General features: G+C 40.9%; 1 protein-coding gene across 1 annotated transcript in view; it reads right to left on the reverse strand.

Moving 5' to 3' along the window:
* The window catches only part of LOC139303654 (zinc transporter ZIP11-like), a 100,755-nt gene that overhangs the window by 34,148 nt on the left and 39,300 nt on the right, over positions 1-27,307 (reverse strand). The window contains exon 5 of the mRNA XM_070927494.1: positions 6,992-7,133. Within this exon, the coding sequence (XP_070783595.1) occupies positions 6,992-7,133 (142 nt within the window). The remainder of the gene's footprint in view (positions 1-6,991; positions 7,134-27,307) is intronic.

A 27,307-nucleotide genomic window follows, 5' to 3' on the forward strand; every position in this document is an offset into this window, starting at 1 on the left:
CACCGCAGAGTTTGACAGCATGTCTCCTAGCAACGTCGTGCCTCAAATGTCAGTCAACCGCTTCAATAGGACCTGCCAAACCAGAGGCTCAACGCTGTTTTAGGAAGTAGGTCGAGACACAGTTTTATCCCCTTTTGAAAAATGGAAAAACATGCACAATAGCTGCGGCATTATGATCGTTTCTGTTTTCTTACACAAAAAGTGAGGAGAATCAGTTCGATTGAAAATATTTCATACTGAGAAAATCAGGGTGCCAGACACAAATACGCTGCTCCATTTCCTAACTGTAGGCCTCTGCTCTTAGTACTAACAAGGTTCCCACTGTGGTTCTTCTTCTAAGACTGCTTTCCATCAAAAAAGTAGAGCAAATACACAGGAAAACCCTCCATTTCTTCCTCTTTTCTTTTTTTTAAACATTGTTTCTCAGCTCAGAAAAGCAGCCTGGTCAACAATTAGGCTCACAGTGGAGAAAACAAGCCACCATCTAATGCAACAAAATGTGAAAGCACCATCAAAAATCAGAAATACTTTATTGATCCTCGGGGGGAAATTATACAGTACCGGTGCTCCCATTCAAGGGTAGAAAGTAGCATAAATTTAGAAATAAGAGTATGTACAAAAATAAGATATATATATATAAAAAAAAGAAAAAGAAATAATATATATGTATTGCACTGTTTAAACTTGAACTCGCGTTCAACTGGAAAGCAGTTGGAAAACACTTTACCATTACTGGTGATTCGAAACAGTGCTGAGCTGCTGTGAGCGCTGTCTCAAAACAACATCCCTGTTACAAATGATTCAGAACAACTTCCTGACAAAAAGTGCAGAAAATGTACTTGTAGACAAACTATAATGAGTCAAGTTTTGGTAAAGTTTGTCCACATTGTCCATTGGACAGTTTCAGCACCATCACATGTAGCTACCCCGTACTCATACAGCACTTTCCATTAAAGGAATTGCTCCGAATGAAAATTCTCATTATCTGCTCTCCCTCAGGTCAGTGAAAACAAAGCCAAAGTGTGCATGCAAGCAGGTTAGCAAGTGCAATTATTTGCCTTCAAAACACTGGGATCCTGCTGCATGAGCAGTTTGCTACTACTATGCTACTGTTTTTGGTAGCTGTTTTCAGAACTTTAAAGAACAAATCCATGGGCATTTTCGACATTCTGACGAGGGAGCTGACACGGAGCTGCTCTAGTCAACTCTTTTCAGGGTATAGTTAGGATCTAACAACAGCACTTTTCGCTTCATCTCGTCAGAATATTTACACGCGGACATATGATGTGGCTGGTAAAATGCGTTGAGACTTCACTCTGATCACAACTATGGCGTCACCTCCTCATTATAAAAGATAGGTCATGTATTTGGCTGCAGCTTTTGCCCTAAGGCCCGAAAAAAGATTATGATGAAAGGAAAAGATTCATTATTTAATTAAGTTAAAGTGGCACGATGGGAAATAGAAGTATGGAGGTTCATATACTGCATAGTACTTGGTGCTTAATATGTACTGAGAAATTCAGGTCCAATCCCATTTGTCATTTTACAGTACATCCCAAAATTCAAGCCGAAGACCTAAATAAACTGAACGCCATAAGGCACACTTTGATTCCTCCTAATGCTGAGTGAATTATTTAGGAGTAAGGAGTAAGTATTAGAGGGAACTGGAAGAGTTTTGTGCATGTGTGAATACGTGCATCTTAGAGTGGGTACACGCTTACAAGGGGCTTCTCGCCACTTCAAATACCTGAAGGACAGCAGGAGGCAGAGCACAGATCTTTTAAACATGTCTGCTGAGCTTGGCAGACTGAATGCTCCCGTCACTAGCAGACCAGACCAGCACACAAAACTCACATGACGGCACGATGTCGTGGATCACAGTTCACGTCTGAATGAATGATGTTAGTACTGTTAATACTGTTAGTTTTGAATCTTCCATAGCATCTTTTTTTGGGGGGTGAAAACTTCCAATAAAACACTAAATACTGATTGATTCAATGAGATGAGAGTGCTTTTAAAATGTACTATGTGATTATGAATATTTTACTTATATGTTAATTGTATATAATATTGCTGAAATAATTACTGAAATATTAACCTTCTCCAAATGACTTCACTGGAACCAGGACCCAAGTCAGGCCGGGTCCCAATCCAAATTCTCTCTACTCAGGTCAGGTGAAGCTGTGGGTATCGGGTCTTATACCCGAGCGGATTTGCTGCCATGTCCATTCAGTTGGGGGCCGTTTGAGTCAACCACATTTTGGATTTAGTGTAATTATCCTCTGGTGTATTTGGATCAGGTCTGTCTGTCATTTGGTCCATTTTGAATTTAGTACTTTTTTTTTTGCAAAATCAGTTTAGAAACACTGAGTTTAGACCTAAGATTCAGATCGGGTCAGAAATTCTCGACACGTAGCGACCTCTGGTACGGCGAAACCTCAGGACAAATCATGACACAACAGACCACATAAATAAAACTAAGCCTAGATTCACAACGAAAAAAAGCCAGAGATATGAACACTCACTCTTCATCTGGTTTATAAAGCCCAGTTCCCTGAATCATGTTGGAACTGGGCACACGTGCACAAGCCTTATTTCCACTCCCAGTTAGCCAAAAATGGATGCAGATATGCCCTAACATGAACATATCAATACTTAGACCTGTCAATGAAAGAACCCACAAGGAAGAAGTGCAGTTCTACAGCACTGCAGTGTCACAACACGGTGGTGCCTATTAATAGCACCCGTATCATGAACGCACCACATGTACTTGTAAAACGTCTGTGTCGATGTCTCAATCATCATTATCAAACGTCAGAGAGAAAATCAATGAGTCAGTTTATAGCGCTGCCGCAAAGTGCTTCACAATAAAGTATCACCGAAAAGAACATTAAGACGAAACAACCTCTTTTCATTTTCATTTTACAAAATGCTGTGTAGACTCTCAGTCAGAGAAAATGGCTAACAACCTAAACAAACAATGTTTTTACCATCTGAACTCCGTCCCGCCCCTTATTTTTCATCTCCACCTCATCATATCACCGGCCAACATGTGATTGAGTAATGTGTCTTAAATGTAAGCTTCAATAAATATATTTGATCCCTTTTGGATAGAAAATATGATCTTCTAATGACTCAAAGTCGGTGGGCATATTTTTCCTGTTTCGTCTGCGCTTCAGGACTGAACAACATAAAGGGTTTTTAAACAGGGATTTGCGTCTCAGTGTTTCATTGATTGTGCTGAGGAGGGCTTCTTAGAGCTCTTTTCTGAGAATAGAAAATCAATTCATACATTGGACCGATGTCTGTCCTAGCTGTTAGTTTTCAGCAGCTTAGTACATCCTGCTTAGTAGATCAAAATAAGGTTAAAAAAAAAAAAAAAAAGGCAATACATACCATCCACATTCATATACCACACATCTGAGGGAGCCAAAGGATGGGATTTTTGGTTAGTTTATCTTCTGTGATGGCTGAAAAAGCAGTGACTGCTGCTTCACAGCAGAGGCCTTTGACACCAAGAGGGTACTTGAAAAATACCAGATTTCTGTTAAGAGGAAGCCATGAGACAAAGAGGAGACAGCCCCAAAAATTAATCAAGCGTCTTCAGATTGAAAGAGAGACACCAACCACCAAACATCTTGAATCAGTGAAAGGCAGACACATTTTCGGAGAAAGTAAAGATCACTGAAGGACACTGAAAGATAGAGAGTGTGTGAGTTTATGTACGCGTGTAATACTAATGTCAGAGGGTTTGATTTCAGATTCCGAGTCAGTTTCTGTACATGATGCAGAAGAGCCTCACGTTAGGAGGATTGCGCAAGGTCAGTCTTAAGCTTGTAGAACATCCACTGAGCCGCTATCTCAGGATGCAGTAAACACCTGTTGTGAGCCCAGTTGAGGGACGCAAATGTGGGTGCTGACCTCATCAGGCTGTGTATACGTGTGTGTGAATATTCAATTCGCTCATCTCCTACACGTCTCATCTCCTAATAAACAGAGAAAACACTCAACAACCGCCCGATAGAGGCCTTGACCATCCGCACCGAGACTCCTACATACTGTAAGCCCCATTCTGAAAGATTACAGCCCTCTGCAGCACACATCACTCAACATGACGCAGCTAAGGAGTGAGAATTCAGCCTTCAGGTTGAAACCAATAATGACAGCATGAGCCCGGAGGCTGTAATCAGCTCCTCCTCTGTGGCTCTTGTCACGCAGGAAGACAGGGACTCTGACACTGATGCCGATGAGCCGAGGCTGAGATACATTTGATGTTTTTTGATCTGTTTTTCCAGGGAAACACGGGTCAGCATTTGTTGCATGACCATATGTCGGGTTGGCCGTCGCTTTGAGGTTAGAGTCGCCGTCGAGGGGGTTCACTGATGCAGTTCACTGTCCGCTAAACCCCTCCCCCCAAACAGCAATTGTTTTGTAAGACGCAATGCAAGAACGCAAAGCTTATATATCAGTTTGTCCTGTTTCTTTGAGGATGAGAGAAACGGTTAAGCTCAACAACACGAAAGGATTAATAGGACTAATCCAAGCACTGTTACATTTGAAAGCGCGATTAACCAAGATAAGCAATCGGCGCCATTCAGACCAAACCCAGCGTTGCGACGAAACCGGCAGTCCTCCCATTCATTTTGAATGAGGGCAGCGCATTTAGGCTGCGGCGGTGGGCAGTCAAACATGCAGTGACTTACCACGCAATGTAATCCTGAAGGGGGCCATGGGAATCAAACTGATCTTATTTATATATACGTATGTGCTCTTTTCTGCCCACTGTGTTGTCCGACAATGCAGAGAATTTGATCCGAATGTCGTCTGAAATATACACTTAATCTGTGGAATTCAGAGCTGCATGTACCATCACTGCTAACAATGACGGCAGCTTTAGAAATATCATCTGAGTTCATCAGAACAATGTCATTTCTATTTCCTCGTGAATATGCTTCTCATTCCTTTTTGGTCTGAGTGCAAACTTGACATTCTTTTGACATTTTAACAGGTTTTCAAGGATTTCTTTCTCCCTTTCACAGGACTTTCTTCTAACATTCAGCAGCGCTGCCCGACTGCACTCCTCACATCAGTGGTCAGCCAAACTCCCCTTAGATGTACAGCGATGGAAAAACATCATCATCACCGTTCAAATCTCAGGATAAATGGGAGGTCACTGTGACAATAATGGATATGAAGAGGAGGAGTGACTCAGATAAAATGACTCAGACAGCCATACGCAGCCAAAGGAATTACAAGCCACAAAGTAACTCAATCTTCCAGCTATTTGGATTCATTAGCGATGCTCAGATTGCTTTCTGACCCTCACTTGTGTCTGCATGGATTAACTAAGCAACAGGCGGCGCCGCGCGTCAGCAGGAAAAGCACAGGTGCAATTAATAACATTAACGGTGGCGGCACTCCATTTGGACGTGCAAGTTTCATTGCGTATGGTGGCTCACTTGACGTGGCTTACCGGACACTTGATTGGGACAGAGCCCTCGTTAAAAGTTATTCGTTCCACTTTTCCCTGTCAAAATACATAACTTTACATAATTAAGACACCAATGCTAAAATATGCCATTTTTGCATGCAAGTTCCTTCTGCTATTTTTTCTTTTCGTGCCTCCATTTAAAAAAAAAAAAGTCATCTCAATCAATGTCATTAAAACTCCCCCCGGGTAGTATTCTTTTTGTGCTGTTTAACTAACTGGGCGTCACTTTTCATAAAATTAGGCTGAGTTACAGTCTTGACTAATAACGCTCAGTTATTTCTTCATGAGCTCTTTGTGTCATCAGAGAAGATAAATAAATAATCAAGTGCAGCATCGCCTGGTTTCACCCACTAGAATTTGATTTCCCCACACGAGTCCAAGCAGCTCTGATGATGCAGGATCACAAAAAGTAACTGTAACTGTATAATCTCACCCCCAGGGATCAATAAAGTATTTCTGATTCTGATTCTGATTCTGGAAAGACAGCATTGTATCGGGACCAAATGAACCAAACTAAAGGTGTGAAAGCGCCCTAACGTAGTCTTCTAAAACTACTAAACTAACACAGTTTACCAGGCAAAAATAATGTTGTCTGGTCAACATACTTAGCTTACAGTTTTCATTATTTGCAATGCTAAGCCGTGCACATATAATCTGGTGTGAAATCAGGAGTGTGTATGATACAGAGCCACTGTTGTGCTTGGATTTAATATGCTCACTGAGAGACAGTCAGCAGCTAAAATGTCATTGTATCTAAAATATTACCAGCCAGTGAGGTGAGAAAACAACTTTGATTTATCTTCCACAAGAAAAAAAAACAGGAACAGTGTGTGTAACACACACACACACACACACACACACACACACACACACACACACACAGAGTTCTACAAATTTCCACCATGTTGCACCACTTTGCCTGTAATTGTTTTACACTTTGCTTTAATCTTTCTTTGATTTGTTGGAAGATGAAATGTGTTTATTAGCTGCGAGTCTCATTTTACAGACCGAAAATGGTCAATAAAAGCCTTGCAGTATTAAAAACAGAGGAGTGTGCGCTACAGTGTGTACGTGTCTTAGCGTGCGTAATGCGTGAGGAAGATTGCATGCAGAAAGGTTAGTGTCCCTAACCCAAGAAAACACAGTGAGGATCATTTGTTAAGCGCTATCCAGATTGAAAAAGCATTCAAGGTTAGGAGAACGAGTATTACAAATGGACAGATGAGGGAGATGGAGAAAAGGGAAAAGAAGCCATCAGAGAAGCTCCAGGTGAGATTTCACAGTGGTAGCCAATGCTGTTCCTTTTCATGCGTTTTCAGCATCAGCGTGACACCATTCATTTCAGCTTCCTGGTGCCTGAAACTTGATTTTCCCATCGGATGAGTTGCAAAGAAAAGTGGGGCATCAGTGGCTACAGCTGTAGATGCTTGTATGTTTTTTCGTTTTTTTTTTTCTTTCTAAAAAGTAAACGCTGATGTGGGTATATGAAGGGAGGCTTGCCTGAGAGAGGTCCGGCTCTACCTATCCTGATGGTCATCTCATCAGCGTCCAAGGGTTGGAACGAGGGCTCCTCTGCTTTCTCTTTGGCCAGCTTGGATTCGGGGGGCAGAGCCAAGGCAATGTGGGGGTCAGCACCCACGCCCTGCGGAAAGAGGAAGAGAGAAGGGGTTCAAATCCATTTTAAACACAGAAGATCACAGGTAACGTTTTATTTCATACTGACCAAACTCTGTTCTCAGGTCAGTTTAAGATGGTGACATAGATCTTTGGGCAACATCTCACTGTCACCCCTTCAATCAGTGACTGTACTGTCGATATTTTTACATGTTTTCCACAAACATGTGTGTCCTGCTGGACCCCCATTGTCGGCCCATCTCAACCCCTCTTTGTGCTCTGTGCAATATGCTCCTATACTACAATATTGCATTGCATATATTGCATATCCAGGTTTGATAATGAACATATTAATAAAGAGATATGCAACCATGTACCACCTTAAAACTAGAGTTTGACACAGGGAACCTTTTCCAGACAGGGCCTCGAGATCAGGTCATAAATCAGGACCACCTTAAGGCCCTTATCACGTTAGTTGATGTGCTGCTTTAAACTGCTTTCCCACATTCTCACGTACAAAATTCCATTTAATCAGATTACCACAAATGAATTGCCACACAGTTAAAGCAGGCGCTCTCGGGGATCTAGGGTCCCAGGGCAATTGCCCGTTTTGCACGGTTGGTAATCCAGCCTCGCAGATATGGACGGATCAGCGGGTCCCTGGAGTCTTAAAACTTGCCCTGCTCAACACGATTGTGCACGCCTGCTGCGTAGCCCCACATTTCTGACAACATTCGTTTGTTTTACCAGTCCAGTGATAATCCAGTGAGTCAGACAGGAAAGGTTCACTAAAAAAATATCATTCAACTATTTCACAACCTCCTCGAAATAAAATCAATCAATTAAGCCAGTTGATCAATTGTGTCTCAAACTGAGTGAGGAGGGGGACATTCATCAATGGCCTGTGCTCCCTGGAGGGCTTAAGAAGCAGAACACAAGCGAATGCTGTGAGATGTTTTGCTAGGCGGAGTCTCTAAAAGGAATATAAATGCAAATGGTGCCTCATTAGAAATGCACAGTAGAGGGGTGCATTGCAGCTTCAAAATAAGTCACTACACAAAACAGAGCAGTAAAACTTGCACACTATTTTATCTTATATCTAGTTTCACTGAAACATTACAGCCCATAGGCTACTCTTCTTCAGTGAAACTAAATAAATCACCTTGAGATCTTTGCTAAGCAATTAGCCGTAAAAAAGAAAGCCTGAGCAGCTGTCCGACACGATTTGCAAAAGAGCCAGGACGCCTCCGCTTGCAGCCTCCAAAAGAACAAACAGGTGGTTCTCAAATATTAAAAAATAAATATATTTATGAGCTGACGTTACTTTTCAGCACCAATCGACCGGACAGCAACCGCAGAAGACGGCTTGAATGTCAAAATCAGTGCAACAAGAAAGTCTACTCAAACTGCCAGTTCATACTCGTGCACGCTTTGAATTGCGCTTTACAGGTTCATTATTTACTGAGTTGAATTCTCGAGGAGGCGGACCATTAAAGTAGCTAAATAAAACTGAAATCAGTCAGTCGCCTATAACTGATATATTCGTCCAACCCTATTACTGCAACATAGTCTGACTCACCGGATGTAGGCTGTCGGGATAAGTGAATCAACAGTGTTTCTAAACACAGCCAGTGTGTGAGCATGTTAATTAATTGGAAAACAGAAGGAACTAAATAAGGACCTTTTTGTGAAAGAAGACTCATTTAGACCAGTTTAATTTCCCGGTGATCAGTTACCGAACACGGCATAACGCCATTAAATTCCACTTCTTTCACAAGAAAGCTAAATCAAACTTTAACAGAAAATCCATTAAAAAAACAAAATAAATAGATGATTTATATATATATATATATTTTTTTATATATATATATATCTATACAGTGCTTAACAAATTTATTAGACCACCTGTCATAAAAATGAGAAAACATAAATATTTTAGAAATCTGTCAAAAACTTGTTTCAAACTAAAAATTGTATTGTTATTTATTAGGCAAATAACAAACTGGAACAACTAAATAGTCCTTATTCACATATATTAACCAAAAATCTTAATATTTTGTACGACCTCCTTTGGGCCTGAACAGCTTGCATTCTGTTCAGGAATGCAAGTAAATAACTGTGATTTGGCATCTCAATCAAAAAATAATAATGTGCTTTACTATCTTTTTCTGCTTTTTTGTAAAACCGTAAATTTGAGAATTCATGGATAACAACAATAATTATATTTTAGCATTAAAGATATCATTTTGATTAAAGAGCTTGGCTGGTGGATTAACCATTACAGAAACATAAAATATTTTGGTAATCAGCAATACTGTTAATTTAGGGCAGCGGTGGCAAACACCTTACACTGGGTGGTGGTCTAATAAATTTGTTAAGCACTGTATATAGAGATGATTTAATGTGAGATACCGTCTAAGGCCAATAAATGTACACAATGAGTCAGCGCCACCAACAGAAGTGGGCTTAATTGAGTGTGTTTTTTTAAAATGGCCAATTTGATGAGGGTCCACATATTCATCAGCGAACCATTAGATGAGTAATGTCCAACTAAAAAAAACAACATATTTCCTCCCCTTCATCGTGCGTGCGTCAGAATGTTTCATTGTGTATATCATGTACATGTTTTTCATTTTCAACATGCTGAAATGATTCAAGGTGAATGCTGACAAAACTCAAGTGGAAGAAACCATCTTGGATTGATTTTATCATTTAAAATGAATGATTTACATTCACACAATATGATATATTGAAATAAAATATTTAGCGATTGGAAACGATGGAAAACCATGTGGAAAACATGATGAAAATACGGCATTCGTATTTGTTTCATGTATTGAGCTGAGGAAGGTTACAGTCTCCTCTTCGCTCCACACAGAACAATGAGTCAGTCAAGGAGAGATCTGTTTTCATTAAAGGTTGTTATTTTCTGCTGATCAGTGTCAAAATGCCACATTAAATCAACTTTGATTCAATGTTGAAAGACAGTAAAGAAATCTCACAAGGGAGGGGAATATTCACTGTAAGTACAACATATTTCTGCACTGGCTATGAAATAAAACACGATGTTGAGGGGGAATAAAATAAATGTTTTTTCATAAGCGTGAGGAACAACGCTGGAAACAAAAAAAAAATATTGTTGTGGAGACATTTTCTCTGAGCCGTGAATTCATTTCAATCTGTATTTGTCATTCCTGCTCTTTGGTTATTACTTACGCCAGCGGCAATGAGGCGTATGAGAAGGATGCAGCCCAGCGCGGCGGACAGGGGAAGAAAAATAAAGAAATAAAGGGAGGAGGTTTGCTCAGGCATGCCTTAATGAGTGAGGTGGTGCATGACATTTGGGGATGCTGTGGTGTCATTGTTAAGCAGAAACCACTGAATGCAGGCTGACCAACAGGCCCAAGTGGCTGCTGTGACTTTGTAGCCGTCGCTTCATCGATGAAAACACAGACATATACACATTTCTTGTGAATTCATCTGCGTAATTTGCATTGTCGTAAATATTACATGACATATTTTCCAGTTGTTGCGAGAGCCGAATCATTTCAATGCTTAAATAATGAATCACTTTCTGTCTTCGCTGTTTTCACCACCATTTGTATGCTTCAGAATATACTATTTATTCTCGTGGTGACGGTCGACAAGTTCTGTGTGCTGGTTTGTGTGTTGGTATGTGTGTGGGCATGTCTGAGTAATGGTGTGGCATAACGGGACAGTTCATGTACCATCTCGAGGGGAAATTATTAACCCACGGTTAACCTACGATCTCATCAGCAGGTCCGAGCTCGTCATCCAGCAGCAGTCTGGCTCTGTTGATCACTGAAGGTCACCTCTCTCTCCCTCACTTCCTCTCTCTTGAACTCAAGCCTCTTTAACTGCTCTTTCAGATAGGAACCGTTTGATTACCTTATTTCAAAACCTGCAGGTGCCGCTGGCAGGCGACCACGCTAATGTGTTTGATGACACCACTTAACATTGCAGCGACAAAGCGACGTGGCTATTTATGAATATTATACCAATGGGAAAAAAAGCTGCTCATCACTCACTCCAAATCCTTCCCAGTGAAGAGGAGGAGGAGGGAACGCCATTTCCATTGAAAATAAACCTGCAGAGACTTGAGACTGATCCGCCAGTGACCGATTTGTCGACCTTAAACTGTATTATTCCCCTTGTTGACCAAACTGTTCCAGAAACTACGGAACCACGAGAACTAAACTCAGGAATGAATCAGGGAGCGAAAAAGTCTTCTTGCTTGCCTTTTTCCATTAGAATGGAATGAATGAATGAATGAAAAGGAGCTAAAGTAGACTCCTGTTGGTGTCGTTAACGTTAACATAATTCCATCAGTCTAAATCTCACAAAATGCTTTGCAATACAGTCAGCAACAGACATAAGATGACACATTAAGGCCTTTACAGTAACTCACCTGGAACAGCCTTCACAATACTTTCACCATGAGATATTACACTAAATCTTTTGTGTCTTATGCCAAAGTCAGTGCTGCAATATTAACACATTAAATCAACAATTCTGAAAATTTTTGTTACAGTGAGGAATTCAGAAAATGATGTTTATATGTGTTGGGTATTAACACATTTATCTTAAACTGAGATTTTCTTTCTGTTGGGGATGTTGCTTAGTTTACTTCTAAACAAGTGACATTTTTCTTAATACAAGTGGGAATGTTTCATTGAGTTTACTCGAAATATTCATTACAACTACCAAACTACCACTAAAAACACTGTATGCTCATGATGTAAAACATATGTAAAATATTTACATCATTGGTTTACGAGTCATCTCAACCATCGCCTTATGTGTTTTCAGCAACAACATTACTGAGACACAAGTTCTATGAACACACACACAAACTCCTTCCTTTACCAGATCACAGTTTTGGACACAGTCCCAGCTGGAGGTGGTGGTGGTGGAGGCTCACTGGCTCAAAATCAATCCATTTCCATTGGCAGTTCTCTTAACAAATACAAACTGTTTATCTGCATAAATGTTTTATCTTGCCCCAACTCAGATAAGTTGGCAATCCTGCTGAAGACACAACGTACTATTTTGGCGAATAAAAATAAAATGAAAATGTGCGTTTTTAAGGTGAAACAGTGGTTGGAATGAATTGAAATAACCCACGTGTATGTACGCATTTAAAGAATTTAATTGAGGCTTACGAAAATCACTCGCCAACTGCTCGATGTGTCCACCCACTCCTTCTCCAGGCAAAAGCTGCTGATGTCTATAGCGCAGATCTTGGTGTACTGTGGCAGGACTCTATATGAAAGGACTCCAGCTATCTGATGTTTATGTGATTCATTCTGTGTGAAAGCTGCAGTAGGAGAGATGTCTCAGACCACTTTGATAAGGAAGGAAAAAGTTGAGAAAAGGGACGGGGGGGGGGGGGGGGGGGGGGGAGTCAACTGCCCCGCTTCCATCAAAAAAAAAAAAACACACTCACACTGTCGCACATTTCCACACATTCAAGCACACCCACACTGACACTCCCTCAATTACTTGCGTGTTCTGATTTCTACACTCCTGTTATCTCCACTTCAGACCATTGACCGAGCTCAGTCTATTTGATCATGGAGACCAACTTTCTCAAGTAGAGCCAAACCTGACATGCAGCTCACACATCCACCAAAAAAAACACTTTCAAAGTCTTCAAGGAGAACAGATTGTTTTCAGGCGGAGAGATTTCAGCAGCCGAGGAGGAAACTTATGAAAACAAAAAGAAGTCACATTCCTCTTCCTCTGAGTGAGCTGCATAGGTTCGGTGACAGTCCCACATACGGTCAATTTATTATCTATATATTTGTGAACGGTCTTTAAAGATTTACATCTTCTGTAGGAAACAATGGGCTTGGGGCAGAGTGACACGGACAGGCCGCGGAAGTCTAAATAACAAACACGGCAAACAGCCGCAGAGGAACTAACTACATGTAATGATGCGTTGCGCGTTTGGCAATGTAATCGGCTGTTTTCAGCAGGGGACCTCCGATAAAGCCACCGACGATCTGTAACCTCACATTGCCAGACCTCTCATTTGCCGAGGTCACGACGTTCTACATAAAATGCACAAATAATTGGGATCGCGAAACACTTTGAAACCTGGATGTAGCAATTTAATTAGCTGCAAGTTTCATAATTCCCACCTTTGAAAAATGGCACCTCCGGTTAGCTTTCTATTCCAGCTCTACAGTGCTTTTATTTGTTTTACCAAAGAACAGCTCAGCCTATCATTGCCCTTTTCAAATCAACTTTTGTACTGAATCCGAACGGTAGTGCCTAAATAAAGCACCTCCAATCCGCATTGGAGGAGAGGTCACCAGGACTGTAATTAGAGGAGCCCCAGCCGCTGTAATCACCACAAAAATTCAACTCCTCATTCTCAAAGCTGTGGAAATAAATGCACCCTGTATCGCACATGTATTAAGAGTAGAGAGCTGTAATGCCTTCCCCTGTGCCATTTGCCTTTTTAATGAATTCATTTGCATCTACATAAATGTTTAACAGTGTTTTGTTTCTCCTCGCAAATTACCAGTCACTCTGCCATCCCCTTCACTGATGGGCATTTTAGTCAATGGTGTTGGCCGTAGAGGCACGGCAGTTCAATGGCCTTTTCTACTCTGACTGAACATCTGACATTTAGAAATAATCAGGGGGGAGGGATACAATGAGACAGCAGGCCTTTTTTTCCAAAACATCCCATTATACCTTGGGTAGCAGTTAGCACATCAATATGCAAATACATGATACCGGCAGCAGTCCACATAATGCTCATTTTGCACTGTTTCAGGACACCGCAACAAAATGTGGTCAGTCATGTATCGCTCCATTTAGCTCCACCCCTGAAATGATCACCAGCAAAATGGTTCAGTAAAGCTTAAAATTGAGAAGTGAGCCCTTCTGGGACGGCTTGAACTATCATTACGACAGAGCAGTTAGCGACCAGGCGAGGAGGATAAATGACCCTCCTCTACAGCTCAATGCTCCAATGACTCGGCGTGTCCCTCTTGATAGATAAAAGGAGTGCTGAGAAAGTGGCCAGACCCAGCGAACACCAAGTCAGACGCTCTTGCTGATCAACCTCTATTCATCTGCAACATCTATTTCACCTGCACCCACTTCAAGCCCACATGCAATCAGTCTTACTGAGTCTTCTGACTCACAGAAGAGTTTCCGACATTTGAAAAGCCCTGGTCATTCAGCATAAAAAGGCAAAGAGACAAAGTCGTATAGCTGCAAACACTGACCTAGAAAGCCAAGATCCAGCAACTGCGTCCGTATTTGGTTAAAACTGAGATGACATTTCACGATATTAGAATCTACTATGCCAGGGAGCCCTATTTTACCATTTTATATACACTGACGACCCCACCCACATAAGAAGGAGAAAAAGCAGCCTACTTCTTTCAAAATATCTTTATGTTTATTGCATAAAAATCTATGACAGCACAGAACAATTAACTGCACAAATCATCTAAATAGTGAACATAATACCTGGAGAAAGTTTGTGTAAAACTAGCAATTTGTATAAAATTCTGAACAGACTATTTCCTATATTATATTGCAATGTAACAGGCACTTTCTCCTTATAATTGTCTTTAGTTGTTTAGTATATTATATATTATATATGGGGTCCAAAAGTCTGAGAACACACTGAAAATCTCAAATATTTTCACGTAAGCCTGGAAATAATCACAAAGCTTGAGGATTCTGAAACACTTAAAAACACAAATTTGTGGCATTGACCAACTTAACTCCTGTTTGACTGCATCTTGCAACTTTGTAAGAAGACAGCTGGTGACTAAAACACATAATGGAAAGAAAAGATGATAAAAAAAGTGGAAAGAGTTTTTAATACTGCTTACTAGAGAACGCTTTAGTGTGACAAATTCCACCTTTTTCCCCAAACAAACTAAATTCAGCCAGCAGTACATATACATGACAAAGACACAAACACTTTGGGTATGGCTGTTTTAAAAGTGTTTTCACGCTTATCACTTTGAAACTTTGCAGGAACCTTGAAATTAGTTGTGGTGGCATATTACTGATTTTTGTACTGGTGTACCAACAAGAAACCATTAAATAATGGGAGCTGAACATAACCCTATGAGAGCACATACATGTTTTCTTCTTTCTTTCTTTCCTTTGTGAAAACAGAAAAAAAGTCAGCTTGTGATCTCGAGAATGGATGTGTAATGTTTGGCAATTTATCCCTGCAAATACTTTGGTTAATTAGCACAGTGCAGTGAGTGTTAACATATTAATAATGCAACGATTCCCCTGTTAAACACTCCCCAACAGCTGATAGAAACAGATTTGTCTTCAGCATGCTGGAGGTGTTATCCCCAAAGGCTTTTTTAAATCTGCACTGGCATCCAGATGTCACAATGTTGTAGTCCTTGTGTTTCTCTAATTACAACGGTCGAAGTAACTTCAACCTGAGAGACAGTAACTACTTTGGAACAGTAGTTAATACATGGAATAAGCCAACTGTAGAACTATTTACAAAACATTTTTGAACTGTCTTCTTGTCCTTTTAACACTGCAGGAGGAGGCTCCGTGCCACTCTAATATCATATTTACAACGATGTGTAATGCACCGTCTTATACTGCCACAGTTTGGAAACAGAATTACTTTGCGATAATGGCTGGTGTCTGTGCCTCGTGTGTGCATGTGTGATGATTACCTATTAACCAAAGAAAGGTTTGAGGGACAGAATCTATACGGCACCGAGCGACAGGGTATGAGGCAGCTCACAGCGAATCTGCATTCATTGACAACATGATTAATTACTGTCACATGAAAGTCTAATCAACATAGCACACACACAATCTGCTGTGATTGCCTCTCAATCCACGGGCTACATGGACTTACATCACACATGCATGATCATATCAAATATATTCATATAAGGACGAGTCTACAGTTAAAGTGACCTTATGTGACCTTCAAAGGACCACACACACACACTGAAGCGACTTCTCTGAAAAGGCAGACATGTCATTATTGATCAACACATATGCCTCCCCAAACCGGTGACAACATGAAACTGTGTGTGTGTGTGTGTGTGTGTGTGTGTGTGTGTGTACAAGTGTGTGCATGTGAGCTGACATCCTGCCTGATGAAATGATGTCTCCTGGTCTGGCACCCAGCTCTTAATTAATGAGTTATTGGACTGGTGTTGACTAAAGTATCGTTTCGACATACACACGCACATCGGCGCGCGTGTGTAGTAAGGCGTGGATTCTGTTAACACCTGAGCGGGGATGGTGATGATAATGATGATGATGATGATGATGATGATGATGTCAAACTGACATCCTGTGAAGCAAGTGGCCCGGAGACATGAAGAAAGACACACATTTCACAGAATTAAAGAGACACTCCACCAAACACTGGAATCAATTGTAATTGCTGTGAATCTAAGCCCACGGAAGGAAACAGCCCACACTCTCCGACAGGCAGTGTGTATGTGATACCCAAAAGACAGATGGGGAGTATTCCTTCAAGACTTTTGGAGAGGTTCTTAGATATATTATACTATAAGGAATAGCTTGACATTTTGGGAAACATGCCTATTTGCTTTCTAGCAGAGAGCTAGATGAGAAGATCCATACCACTTTCATGCTTAGCTTAGCATAAAGACTTGAAACTGGAAAAATTACCGTTGCATTTCATTACCTTTGGACAGAGCCAGGCTAGCCGTTTCCCCCTGCTTCCACTCTTTGTGCTAAGCTAGGCTAACTGGCAGCTGGCTCGAGCTTCATATTTCGCATACAGACACGCGAGTGGTACCAGTCTTCTCACTTGAAAGCAAATAAGCGTATTTCTCAAAAAGTAAAGCGGACGTTTGAGCTTCACTGCACAGAATGCAGAGTGCAGAGTTTGACATAAGGAGAGTGTTTTCGCATTCATCTGCTGAAGAGGGGAAAGTTGCTCTGCGCTCACCATAAAACTGAGTTTAAAGGTTCCCTGTGGAGTTTCAGACCAGCTCTCGTGTGTTAGCTCACATTCCATCTAATGTTTTCACATTATTCCACTGACCGACAGGTGACGACATTTTTAACATGACAAGAAATATACTAATGCACCAACTAAAAGGGAGTGAAGAATAAGACCACAAGCTAGTAATCATGGATGTAAACAAATGAGGAAGGAAATGCATTCAACGCCTTTCTTAGACTTCAAGGATACACACAATGCGTGCCGGGGAAGAACAGTGAATGTACACAGAAACTTTTGTTTACAAGAAAACTCCATAGGGCGCCTTTGACATGTGAACACGCAGGCATGAAACTAGTTTGGAAGCCAATCATGGTCCAATACGCACTTGTGTAATGTGGGAACTTGAAACTTGGACTTTTCAGTGAAGTAGGAGGCATCTTGTGTTCAGCAGTTCAACTTTTAAAATGAAAAATATTTATATATTATTAAGTTCAGTGCAGTCTGGTACCTGAAAATGTTTCAGTGTGCAGCAATCGTGTTTTTGAGGGTGTGGGGGCACGTCTGCTCATGTCAGAAAAGCCGCTCCTGTGTAAGTGATTGACATCCTGCTGTGGAGAAAATTGCGGCAGCAATCTACAGTGGCAGCAGTGTCTGGTGTACGGACTGATGAGGACTGGTGAGAGCTGTGTGATTTGAAGGCCAAAGTAAAGTAAATCATGATTTTCATGTCTCTAATTATGTCTTTAAGTGATATTTCAAAACATCTTGATGCCTACACTCCCACCAATACTGGTGGCTGAAATGTACTTTGTTGTTGAAACTTACTTCTTCAAGTCTTCGTGATAGAAAGCAAACAACTGGTTCCATTACTGGTTATGTTATTCTGAACCAGAAGGCAGGAATAAAAACTTGAGCAACAAAATCCTTCCCTTTAATAAAACTGCCTTTCACTCCTGTTACTTCATTGATTAATTTATTCTCCCACATATTATATCTCATGCCAGCTTTATGTTTCAGACCACAGATTCTTCACCAGGGCGAAGACAGCATTGCTGCAAGAGGATGTGACGATGAAATACAATCCAAGAAGGCTGGCTTAAGTAACAAATATGAGTTTTTCAAGGCTTACAAGACGCCAAATCACTGACACTGCACAGGGGTTTATTACACTACAAGACAGGATGTTGAACAGTAGAATTATGGCCGGGGTATTCTTGAAACAAAGTTTATGCGAAATGTTGTCCGACCATGTCTGAGGGTTTGTAGCTGTTACAAATGTCCACACTCAAAAAGCTGGGCAAAAAGCCTAGGGATGGGGCAAGGTGCAATAATTGTTCAAATGGAGACAATGGTGCAGACTTTTGGACAGTCTCTCCTCAAAGGCATCAAGGTGAGACTTGAAGCTGCTTGATTGCAAAGGGTGAAAAATTGTGTTTTGTCTTACCCATAATCTGTCTGTTTGATCTTGAATCACACTTTGGTAATTTCATGTCAAATATGTATGAAAGAAAAAGCACAACAACACCCTCATATGTGTTTGGCGCTCGATTTAATACACACAAAAATGGTGGTAAAACACGATGATGAACATTTGGATAGGTAAAATCCAAGAAAAAAAGAAAAAAAAAACGTTGAACTTACAAACAAGCAGAGAAGGCTGTAAAAAGGAGAACATAGACATGAAAAGCGAAGACTGAAGGTTGAGACATTCTGTTGCTGTCGAGTGGTTACTTCTCTTTGATGTGCTACTTAAAGCCTTTCAACGTACTGCGATGAGAACGTTGGAGAGTGATTTGATGAAAAAGCTTGAGAAAACACCAAATGATGAAATCAAAGGAAGTACAGCCTTTTAACAAATGCACACACACAAATTAAATGAACCAAACACACTCCAGGAACCAGGTTGACATGGGTAATTAGTGGAATGCCGGCTGGAATAACTAATGAGTTTAATGGGAGTGTGTTTGTAGATGGCAATAAACCTTGGGGGTCCAATACCCAACCCACTGAGGTCTTTTCCTTATAAACACGCTCTGTCCTCAGTACATGTGCACTGTGTTTCTGTAGGTGTGTGCAGGGGATCCTACACATTTTCCACTCATTATAGGCAGTTTGTTCACCATTGTTGCTGTTAATGTTTCAGAGAGTGACGGAGGGACTTGGCTCAGGGTCATCTACCTCATTTGTCACGCATTCACTCGTTAACAAGCCTGCTATATCCTCGGAGTGTCCTATGATTGGTACAGTACAGTATACTGATGAAATTATTTGCTTGTATCAATTACATCGACTGCTTTTAAAGTTGTATTTTTATGTAAAATATACTTGACTTAATAGTGACACCCATGGTTACTTGTGGTAACAGTTGTTGAATACTACAGCAAAAACTCACTGAGTTGATACTTAGGGGAGCAACTGGTACATCTGTTTGCAGTGCAGCCAAACAAACTCACATTGTTTCAATGAAGAAGTCAGTTACTGCAATTGGCCTTTTCCCATCATGCCATGAGCAATCTGATGAATTACATTTTGCATCATTTCCTGTGAATCCCGTGTGTGTGTAAAGGCAGTCTGAATCCTGCATGGAAATGGCAGACCCCATCTCTAACAATGAAGACTATGATATAACAGAATGTAAAAACATTGAAAAGCTAAGCAAAATGTCAACTACGAATAATAAGCAGAAAGCAGGCTACAATACTGTGAGTTTGCCCCTCCTCTGAATTTCATTAACACCAACATACTGTCCATCTGGCCAGTGAGCCGCAAACACACCCAAGGATCCAGGAGCAAGAAGTTACTAAAATGTCAGGTCCTAAGTCATATTATTATAGTTAAGAAAAGACATGATTTCAGTTGGGATGTGACTGCAATGCAGCCCAAGAGGAGTACTTTCACATACAGACACAGAGAAAAAACACACAGTGATGCAGGTCTCCTAGGAACGGAAAACTGAGATAGAGAGGAGCCAGAAGGAGCACACATGAGGGTTTATGCTTTGCTAAAATGGTTGTCAGTGTCTGTGTTGACTGGTTTCTTCAAAGTGTCGTGGTGTTCCCTTTTTAAAGGCATAAGCTATATTCGGAGCAGCGTCTGAAACTTTCTGCTTTGTGAAACACAGTGGAAAGGCACAGCAGCACTTAGAACCAAAGCCTTACAGGTTCTTAAAAGTCAGCAGGTCTTCCAAATTAAACGATAAAATACTTACCCGCACTTTAGAACGACACATAGAAGCGTAAATCTACTACCCCTAACATCAAAATAAATCAGTTTTATGATTTGACAACGCTATGGTTAAGTTTGGGCCCAAAAACAACTTGGTTAAGGTCATTGCTTTCACAATGATGCAGCCAGCACAGTGATAATAGAGAGAATTTGTATTTGCATACAAAGCAAGAGCTCCAGGTCATTTGAATCTCCATTAGGAATAAACACAGATCATTTTATATTTGCTGCATTCAGGAGATTTCACCTGTGCAGGAATAAACACGTACAAAAGAAGCTTGTTGATTTCTATATGTTGATATATTTGGTATTCCGTTAAACTATCATGACTTTCCTTTATATTTTAGTATAATTGGCACTCCCTACCGACCACACGCTAAGTGAAATGGATGCTTATTTTGCCAGGGGAAGAGACAAAGACGTGAAAGATCTTGTCTCTGCCAGATAATTATTTCCAAAGTTGATCCCATTCTGTCAGAGCCCTCTCTTTACTTCCTCTCCTCTCTTCATCAATAGCTCATATGTCTTTTTCCCATCAATTACAAGGAATGTTTTAAACAAAAGAACTTGACTTAAAAAATGTGAGCGCAAACTGAATTTAGCTCAGAGATGCCTGAAAATCCTAATAATAAACGGATCAAATGGAGTGTTACTGCTAACATGCGTCTACACTTAAGAAAAGTATAAAATCTACATATAAAATCTACGTATAAAAAATGGCACATATAACCATAACAGGTTTATCCAGTTCTTTGTCGAGTTTACTTGTATTTGACGTTGTTTTGTTCAGTTGCTGATTAGTTAGATCTTGAAAGGCTTGTTCTGCCTTTAGTGCAGCATAAAGTAGGAGATGTAAAATGAAGGATACAAGGCAGCAACAACAACTGTGGAGAAAATGAAAGTGAGAAAACACTTTTACTGCAATAGACAATAAGTAGGCGCCACTGGAGCAGTAACTTCAGAACCGACAGCTGGTCTTCTCAGGTCACTATCATAAGCGAGCTCTTCAGACATAATGGTAATGCTAAAGTCTCCAAGCATCATCAGCACATGATGATGTTTGCCCTTTTCATCTTCTTCCTCTCATGATTTACACGAATGCTGACAGATGTCTTTGCATATAGAGTCTGTGCCCCTTCTCCATTTTCTTTTCTCTATGCCTTCGAACCTCATTTGATCTATTTATATGATAAACAGGTCATTACATGGATCAATAAATAGATAGGACACTCTTGTCATGTCTTCTCAGGAATTACTGTCATGGATGAAGTGGACCACTGTGCGTTAGGAAGACAGAGTGAAAGGCCAAAAGAAGGATCTGTATGAAGGATCTCTCTTCTTTTGGCGCCGTCAGTCAAAATAGTAATTTGTGTTTGTCCGTGGTTTCATTACTTTCTTCCTGTCGAAACAGGACAGTGAGGGATTCTGCCACATTCACTTTATATTGGGATGGAGGATAGAGATGGGAAAGATTCCCTAGTTTACGACATGTGCGCTCACATCAATAGACAACTCAAGATGGTTGTATGATTACAGAGTTCGTCATGTGAGGTTTAAAAATGCTGACAGCACAACATAACATTGAACAATGACTTTCCCTGATGTGCGGTGTCCACACACTTCTGTATAATAGTTATATTCCTTAAGATTTTCATGAAATCAAACTCTGTTTTCGGTGCTATTTATGGTCTGTATTGGTTCTGCAAAAACCATTACATGTATTTATTCTCAGTAATTATCTCTCTATAAAGTAGTTTTCATTGTTAGTGGTGGAGTCCGCCATTCCCACATGAGATACAAATTGACCTACAGAGCAGGGAATCACATGAAAACGATGCATGTATGTAATCCAGTGTAACTTGATCTCATTGATATCAGCCTCACAGTTTACCGTTCTTCCCCTCATTACACTGTATCAGAGCTGTATTAAGCAAATGGAAAATACTATTGCCCGCTGCTTGACATCAACAAGAGAAACATTGGGTGGCTTTTATTGTGAAGAATACGCACGGCACATAATCAGCTTGGCACCAAGGTTAGCACCAACAGCAATCATTCGTCAACAAAGCAGCCTAGAAAACAGAGTTGTTTTCTTGATTTTTGTTTGACAGTGCACTAGTGTTAAATATTGCAGGGAGTATTGGAAAATGAATCATTCACAGTTGGCTATTAGGTGAAGAGCTGAAGGTGATAGGCTGCACACCTCCAACTCAGCAAGGTAACAAACACCTTTTAATGTGCCATGTGGAAATTGCTCATGGCATGATTGAAAAAAATATATATATTGACTGACTTCTTCATTAAAAACAGCATGAGTTTGTTTGGCTGCACTGTAAACAGAAACAACACTTGCTCTTCTCTTCTGTTGTATTTCTGACGAAGTCACAGCTCAAGGAGTGCTTGATGCCACCAGAATTCAGGGGCCTGCAGCATTAAACCACACCAGCCGTTACAGTGGTAGTCAACTTTAAGGGCCGAGACGGATACGGCAGTGCTTTCCGAAAAGTCTCTCAGTTGTAGCTATGAATTGGATGTTGACGTGACCACTATTTACAAGTCAAAAACTAGAAATTACAATAACTTGGGTACAACATGAACGCAGCATTCATCTGAAGTGTAAACCAATGGCCATTTAGATATGGAGAGTAAGGCAGAACTCTTCCACATTGATTATTTATAACTCAGCGAGTCCTCCTTAATTCAATCAGTGAACTTTTTTTTGTTTTTGAGCTGACATCATTGGGCTCTTTAACTAATGTTTGTCGACATATAGTTTTCCAACTTGCAAGAAGTGTCCACCATTGCACGTACAAACTGTCTTCCCTTCAACCGATATTCCAAGTTCAGTAGCAGTGAACGCTACTTCTTTTGCACTCGCACACCGCTTTCCTGAAAGGTGAGAGACGGGTCGTAAACAGCTATGCGCCAGGTCTTGTTTAGTTCACAGTTCAATCAAATGAACTCAGCTGTATCTTGGCTCATTTACATCTGCAGTGTGAATAAATAAAAGATTTTGGTGAAAAATGATGCACCCTTGATGGTAATGCAGTAGAATTAGTAAAAACTTTCACTGCAGAGGAATTAGAGATCACACTTCACACCCAGAGAAAAGTGCACTAGTATGAATATAACCTGCTCCTCAGTGTCTGCATTCGTACCTTCACAGCGCACCTCATGCGAGTGTCTGAGGGCTTATCAGGACTAGCACGCTGCCTTGTAAATCCCCGCTCCCACATGGCGTCTATCGTCCCTGCAGTAAGCCCTCAATGAGTCTCCTTGGTGTCTTGACTGAGCCACTCAGCGACCTGGTGGCCATTTTGTCTTATAAAAGATAACAAGTTCCAGAGAAGGGCACGGGGCAAGTATTCCCTGAGCGGAGAGGCCCTGAGGACAGCTTTGATCTGATAATACCTTACCATCAAAGCACTGCCGAGAGCATCCTCTCAGAGCAACTGTGTGTGTGTGTGTGTGTGTGTGTGTGTGTGTGTGTGTGTGTGTGTGTGTGTGTGTGTGTGTGTGAGCTGAAAGGCACCCTTCCTGGCCAGAGAGAAACGCTATCCACCACAGGGAAGCTCTGTCCTGCAGTGCTGCATGGATTCTCTCAAAAGCATGCAAACCGGCTTATAGAAATGTTGAGTCACACCAATATTGCCAGCTACTTTACGATGTGATAACATGCGCTGGGCGCTAAATTTTGATATTTGAATGGTACATCTTAAGCTAAGTAGCTGCTCGCCACGGGGCGAGAAAAACAATCCTGTCCATACGTCACTTTGCCTTAATCTCCCGGCTGTCTGGAAGCAAACAGTTTTGCATAAACAGTGCACTGAATTGACAGCAACGGTGCTGGGTGCAATATTTATGACAGAAAAATAACTGTCAGGACTGCCAACACCTCGAAACTAATGAAGCTCTTAATGGTGCTCAATGCTAACCAGAGGCGAGAGGGCCGTCAACTGTTTGTCTCCGAGGGTCACCAGAACACATACAAAGACAGGACACTCAGATATGTCGTCTCTATTTCAGTTGTATGTGAATTATTTTAGTATAATTGAGTTAAAATAAGATATTTGACCATATCACTTTGGAGGAGAGACAGAGGACAGACAAATAAATGCATTCAGTTTATTTTATGTATGTATTATTTCCTACCTGAAAGAGACGTTTCATAGACTCTCTCCAATGAGCACTGAAGTAACACGCTGCCTCTTTTTTGTCGTGTCCCATAAACACATGGTCATTGAGAGGGTATTCCTGCAGAAATGTATTACATTTTCCACATTACTATGGATTTACATGCCTCCATTTCCCTCCTCGGTATTCGTAAAGGAACATTAGACCTAAATAAATTTGAATCTTGATAAAAGGGAAGGTATGTTATTGAAACGGGAATGAGTCGGTGGCCCCCTACAGTTACAGTAATAGGTGGTATAATGAAATATTAAGGGTCTTGTCCTTTCGGGGGCGTCATGAGTGGGTTTGAAAGAAATGTATTCAAATTAGTTCTTTTAAAATTACGCACTGCAGGGGAATGAACAATCATATAGCAACGTTTCTCTGTTTCACATCACCGTAAGCTGAATATCTTTCAGTGTTGGACTGTTGGTTCGACAAAACAAGACACTGATTTGGCACCTTGTTCTTCAGTTAACGGCGTCATGCTTTTTTCACTATTGTTTGACTGATTATTAATCGAGAAGATAATCAGCAGATGAACTGACAATGAAAATAACAGCGGCATCCCCTTACGCCGTTGGATCTGGGAGCATTGCTTACAAGAGTAGTCATTCTTGTTCATGTTGCTAAACAAGTTTAAATGTTGTTGTTTAGTTTAAGAGTGCACAGTCAGATTCAGGATTCACAGAGTTTGGGATCTGATTGAAGCTGGTGGAACAGAAATAATGAAAACTGTCCAAGAAACTTTTGAGAAATGTACCGCAGCATCCACTGAAACTGCTCGACTTTTACTACAGAAAATACTATGAACAGGTACATCTCGAATAATAAATAATGTGAATAGAAGCAATTATTCCATGATGCCCTTCCAGTGAGTGCACTGCAACAGCACTGTATACTATACTATAGTTCTTTTATTGGTTGGATGAATTCAATTGCACCAATAGTCCAACACCAAAGAAAGAACTATGGATTTTAAATGACGTCTCCATGGCGACATGGCCCACTCAGAGACGTGAGTGAGAATACAGAGATTGTAACAAGGGTTATGGAGATACACACACACACACACACACACACACACACACACACACACACACACACTTAAAGAAGCCTGCCTGATTTTTATTTCTTAAGTGTTTTTACTTCAGAGGTTTCTCTCTCTTTGTTCCAATTTCTACCAGTATAGGTCTTGCTCTCTCTCTCTGTCTCTCTCTCATACACACACACACACACACACACACACACACACACACACACACACACACACAACAGCCCCTCCACAGTGATCTAGTTGGGGCCACTGAGTTTGAAAGGTGACATTTCAAAGGGGAATGATTATTCATAGGTAAGCCAGGCGGTAGGAAAAACACGCCCACCCACCCACACACACACACACACACACACACACACACACACACACACACACACACACACACACACACACACACACACACACACACACACAATGGCTAGTGTGCCTCTTGTCATGTGATATTCAATATGGAGCATGAGCTCTTTGTCCATGTGGTGAATAAATGAGGTGGAGAACCGCTGTTGGCTGCATGAATCATGGGACTCCGCCGGACGCTACCTGCAAAGCCTGTCAGGATCTAACCGTTGGGAAAACACTACTGCTTCAGCACACACACAACACAAACACACACACACACACACACACATTCACTGCAACCATCACCACCATCACCCATTGGGAGCAAATCATCCACATCCTGTATAATCAGTGAAGGTTGCTTATGTAGCAAGGTTGAAGAAGGCTCTCGATACCTGACTCATCTGCTTGTAACGCGCTGAAGAATGAGAAGTGAGTCTGAGGGTGTTCGGTGCATCTATTGATGAACATGCTCCCAACTCTTCTGCAACTGAAACAACAGTCACAACCACATGTTGCAAGTTAAACCATTGAGATCTAAAGTACACTTAGGCTTGATTGTGTCGGCCCAGATGAGTCTGCGAGCAGCTCGGGAGGTTTAAAACCGGATCTGTCAATTGTAATATTACAAAATGGGATTCAACCACAACAGAAGTGGTCTGCATTACAGCACAAAGAACTTAAATTATATGTAAAACAATATTACATAAAACGTAGTATAAAAAAAAACACATTTACAGATGATGCAAGCAGGAATATTTTCATGCCACAAGCGCACGGACATAACCTGCAATCTGAGCTGGCGTGTGTTTTGACATGAGAGCCTGAATCTCAGTTTGACTGGATCGCTTTTTATCGTGTCATCCAGCAGGATGTAGTCATGGGAATCATTCAGCAGGAGGCATCAAATACTTTTAGCTTTTCAAATGACAAATACGACAAATCACCCGTGTCATCTGGCAGTGTCAAGTGAATGCCACGCTGGAGCCGCAGGCTCATACCTCAAGTCACACTTTTCTTTCTTTCAGATAGAATTAGATGTTTATTTACAGTTCATACAAGCTGGGGTGGAGCACCTCATTACCTCATTTTGATTCTTCATCTAGAGCTAACTCTCCGGTACAAGCCAATTAGTCCAGTATAATTACACTCCCACACAAGCTATCACTTTCCAGATACACAGGAGGCACCAGAGAAAATCCTGCTTTAATAGTCAAGCTGAGAAATTCTCTTATATCAAATTTTAGAACGAGATAAGGTTTCACATCATAACACAAGCGATGACACAGCACATCATCATTCAATACAGCTTCAATAGTTTTGATTCATTTAAAGGGAGCAATGGGTCTTAATTATTTCAATACAATTCTGAGTATGTGGTCCAGCAATGTAATATATTGACAGTTTTTACTGCATGTGTGAGTTAACCACCGACTTTAACCAA

The sequence above is a fragment of the Enoplosus armatus genome, chromosome 20 (assembly GCF_043641665.1).
Source record: "Enoplosus armatus isolate fEnoArm2 chromosome 20, fEnoArm2.hap1, whole genome shotgun sequence".
NCBI lineage: Eukaryota > Metazoa > Chordata > Actinopteri > Centrarchiformes > Enoplosidae > Enoplosus > Enoplosus armatus.